Source organism: Myotis brandtii, unplaced genomic scaffold, assembly GCF_000412655.1.
Source record: "Myotis brandtii unplaced genomic scaffold, ASM41265v1 scaffold133, whole genome shotgun sequence".
Taxonomy (NCBI): Eukaryota; Metazoa; Chordata; class Mammalia; order Chiroptera; family Vespertilionidae; genus Myotis; species Myotis brandtii.
The window spans coordinates 3,427,660-3,431,747 of NW_005354718.1; the positions used below are offsets into that span (position 1 = coordinate 3,427,660).

Genomic DNA, 4,088 nt, shown 5'->3' on the forward strand with positions numbered 1-4,088 from the left:
CACCATCCTGCGGCCAATGCTCTCCTTGTTCTGTGCGCACCTCCTGGTGGTCAGCACATCTCTCAGCGACTGGTTGTTTGGTTGTTCTGCCGTTTGGTCTATTTGCATATTAGGGTTTTATATATAGAGATTGTATTATTTCCCATACGAACAACTGTAAACCTACTTTTGCCCCACACTATATATACAAATTCTGTTGGGGGAGTTTAAGCAGGGACAGATGAAAACAATGTCAACTAAAGGAGGGGGAAAAACTGAGTTCTGGTCTCATCTCTGTTGTTTATATCCCTCAAAGACTTGGACAAATGATTTAAATTTTTTGCTTCAGTTTCCCAATCCATAGATGCTTTCTGTTCCTTACTTCCTCATGGGAGTATTGCAAGTACCAAATTGAAGATGTAAGTTATCCTATCTAATAAAAGACAAAAAGGATAATTGACCGTACCTTCGCTATGCTTCCCATCGGCTAATCAGGGCGATGTACAAATTAACTGCCAAGAAAGATGGTGGTTAACCGCCAACAAAGATGGCGGTTAATTTGTATACCTAGGCGCCAAGCAACGGAGCAAAGCTGGCTGGCCCCGGGCAGGGGCAGCGAGCAAAGGCCAGCGTGGTGAGCAAAGAGCAAAGAGGGAAGCCAGCCACGCCGGCCTCTGCCACGCCTCCGGGGCCTGCGCGTGGCGGGCAAAGAGCTAAGCCCCTCGCCCGCCGCACTGGCCCCTCCCGGTGCAGAGCAAAGGCCTGGGTTCTGGGCGCCGGAGGAAAACTGGTGCCACCAGCCAGGGGAAGGGGCCCGCGAGGGGCCCCAGACTGCCAGAGGCTGGGCTGAGGGACCCACCCGAGTGTACAAATTTTTGTGCACCGGGCCTTTAGTTATTAATAATAAAGTAAAGAAGCAGAAATCTGATTCCTAACTTTCTCCACCAGTGCTCACTAACTGACCCTGAACAAATCAATATCTTCTCTTGGGTATCAGGTTTTTTATCTTACAGTAATATAATAGATATACAGATCCCATTCTTGTGGATTTATTCAGAATCTATTCAGTACATTAAATACCATTATTGTACATATTATGCAATATATATATTAGAAGAACTGAATAATGATTTTAAAGCATTTTGCGAATGCACAGATTCAAAGTAGTTGTATTTGTAGGCTATTTCAATGAAGTACATTTGTCCTTATTGTCTTCGCTTATGATTGAGAATTAGTATTTTGAAATGGCTTTATCACTGATAGTTCCATGAATGCAGAAAGGTTAAAATTGGCTCATTGGGTTGTGATTATTTTATATCATATTGAAAGTCCTAATTAAAAGGGGAAAAGGAGAACACAAAATAACTACACTAAAACAAAATAATAATTGACTTTTTTTTCCTCCCTCTTTCAGATACATGGTACATTTGCTGGAGTTGGCAGTTACTTTTATTGAGAGATTAGAAACCCACCTTGAAACAATTAGAAATATTCCTCATTTAGATGCAGATCTAAAGAGAATGGTGAGTATTAACAATAGCATTTAAGTACCTCATCAACTCCTTTCACATTACTTTTAGCTATTTTTTAAAATTGATTTCAGAGAGGAAGGGAGAGGGAGAGAGAGCTAGAAACATCAATGAGAATCACTGATCTGCCTCCTGCACGCCCCCTACTGGGGATCGAACCCCCAACCCTGGGCATGTGCCCTGATCAGATCGAACCTGGGACCCTCTAGTCCTGCTCTATCCACTGAGCCACACCGGCTAGGGCACTTTTAGCTTTCTTTAGTTCTGTTTTATACCATAATCTCAAATGTCTAACCTACTTGTTTAATTTTTTTTTTTTTACATATACTTTATTGATTTTTTACAGAGAGGAAGGGAGAGGGATAGAGAGTTAGAAACATCGATGAGGGAGTAACACCAATCAACTGCCTCCTGCACACTCCCCACTGGGGATGTGCCCACAACCAAGGTACATGCCCTTGACCAGAATCGAACCTGGGACCCTTGAGTCCGCAGGCCGACGCTCTATCCGCTGAGCCAAACCGGTTAGGGCTTGTTTAATTTTTTGATGGTTAATATGAGTGATTTATTTTATAAAATCAAGATGCTATTTCTTTTTTTTATATTATTTTTCTTTAAAAGTCATTTTACATTCTTTTATTCCAGTACTAGAGGCCCGGTGCATGACATTTGTGCACTGGGGGCAGTGGGGGGCAGGGGAGTCCCCTCAGCCCAGCCTGCGCTCTCTTGCAGTCTGGGACCCCTCGAGGGATGTCTGCCTGTCATGGAGGCGGGAAAGGCTTCTGCCACCACCACTGCACTCACCAGCCATGATCCCGGCTTCTGGCTGAGTGGCTCAATCCCCAGTTAGGGCACATACAAGAAAGTCAATCAATGAATACATAAGTGGAACAACAAATTAATATTTCTCTCTCTCTCTTTCTTCCTCCCTCCCTGTCTCCCTTCCTCTCTAAAAATCAGTAAATAAAAATTTAAAAAATGAAAGAAAATTAGAAGAGCACAGTAGCTTGAGGGAAGAGTGGTACTCTACTTTGGATGACACTTAAAGGTATTGAGAGGGAAATTAACTCAGGGTTAGTTATGGAATGCCTTGAGACTGAGAAGTTTAGACTTGACTGTTTGAGTACTGGGGAACTATTGAATTTTTGATTTTTAGAGAAAGGCACAGAGGAGTGACTTGATCAGAACTGTACTTTAATAATGGAGAAAATATTAAATAGAGTGGACTGAGCCTTGCCACTCGGTGTGGGCAGAGAACATCAGCGTAAGCATCACCTGGAAGTTTGTTAGAAATGCAGAATTGCAGATTTCATTCACTTACCTTCACGATCTGAATCTACAATTTAACAAGTTCCTCAGGTGATTCCTATGCACATTAAAGTTTGATAAACTGTTAGAGGACTAGGCAAAGAAACTTGGAGAATAAATAAGTTATTCAGATAAAAGATTTAAAGCTGAGGAATACAAAGGATTGTGTAGATTTTTATATTTTGAAGGTCTAATTTCTAGAATATGGCTACTTTTTGGAACACATCCAAAGTAATGAAATTTCTATTCTTGCTGACTTGAGGGTGAGTAGGACCAAAAAATTAAAGAAGTTAATGAGTTTGTTTTTGTTATGTCTTGCATAGATAGTAAACGTTCAACCTTTGTTGAATTGCAGTTAAATTGAGATTGAATGTATATCCAGATGGAGTTTTCCAACAGATTGAAACGTGGGACTGAATTTTAGGAAGGAGATTAGGTTTGACAATATGGATTGAAGGTCATCTGCATCGAGGTGATAATTGAAGACAGGAGAGGTGACTTGAAGAAAAAGTGTGTCTATAAGAAGTGGGAGAGCACAAATTTAAGGCACCTTTGTATTCAGGGGCTGGAATCATAACCATTTGTGATATAGTAATGATATATTAATGACAGGCATAATTTCTCTCCTATTTTCCCCTTCTTTCAAATGTTACAGAGCAAGGCTTTAGCCAAGATGGATATTTTGGTGAATGAGACAGAAGAACTGGCAGAGAATATACTCAAGTGGCGAGAACAACAAAAGGAAATTTCCTCTTGTATTCCCAAAATATTAGCTGAAGAAAATTATCTTCACAAATGTATTGTAACACCATAACGCCTTCTTTATCTTTACTTTTAAAGCTCATGTCCAAACTATTAATGCCAAATGATACAACTTGTTCAATTAAGCAAAAATGGTTTCTTTTTGCTTAATTGTATGTAGTCGTGTGAAGTCCATTTCTAGTCAATGATAACATGGGTATTTATAGGCTTTGCTGCAGCCCTCTCTATGTTAGAGTACTAAAATTCCAAGTTCATTAAGACCAAACTAAATTTTCCTTCGTTTTTCATATGTGCACCTGAAAATTTTTTTTTTTGGTTAATCCTCACCTGAAAATATTTCTCCATTGATTTTTAGTGAGAGTAGAAGGGAGGGGGAGAGACAGAGAGAAACATGGATGTGAGAGAAACACATCGATTGGTTGCCTCCTGTACATGCCTTGACCAGGGCCGGGGATCAAGCCTGCAACTGAGGTATGTGCCCTTGACCAGAATTGAACCTGGGATCCTTTA

General features: G+C 40.6%; 1 protein-coding gene across 1 annotated transcript in view; it reads left to right on the forward strand.

Moving 5' to 3' along the window:
• Nucleotides 1-3,959, forward strand: part of HAUS2 (HAUS augmin-like complex, subunit 2) — an 18,315-nt gene extending 14,356 nt beyond the window's left edge. Inside the window, exons 7-8 of the mRNA XM_014534861.1 lie at nucleotides 1,394-1,502; nucleotides 3,472-3,959. Coding sequence (XP_014390347.1) covers nucleotides 1,394-1,502; nucleotides 3,472-3,630 — 268 coding nt within the window. The 3' untranslated portion in view covers nucleotides 3,631-3,959. The remainder of the gene's footprint in view (nucleotides 1-1,393; nucleotides 1,503-3,471) is intronic.
• The last annotated feature ends 129 nt before the right edge of the window (nucleotides 3,960-4,088 follow it).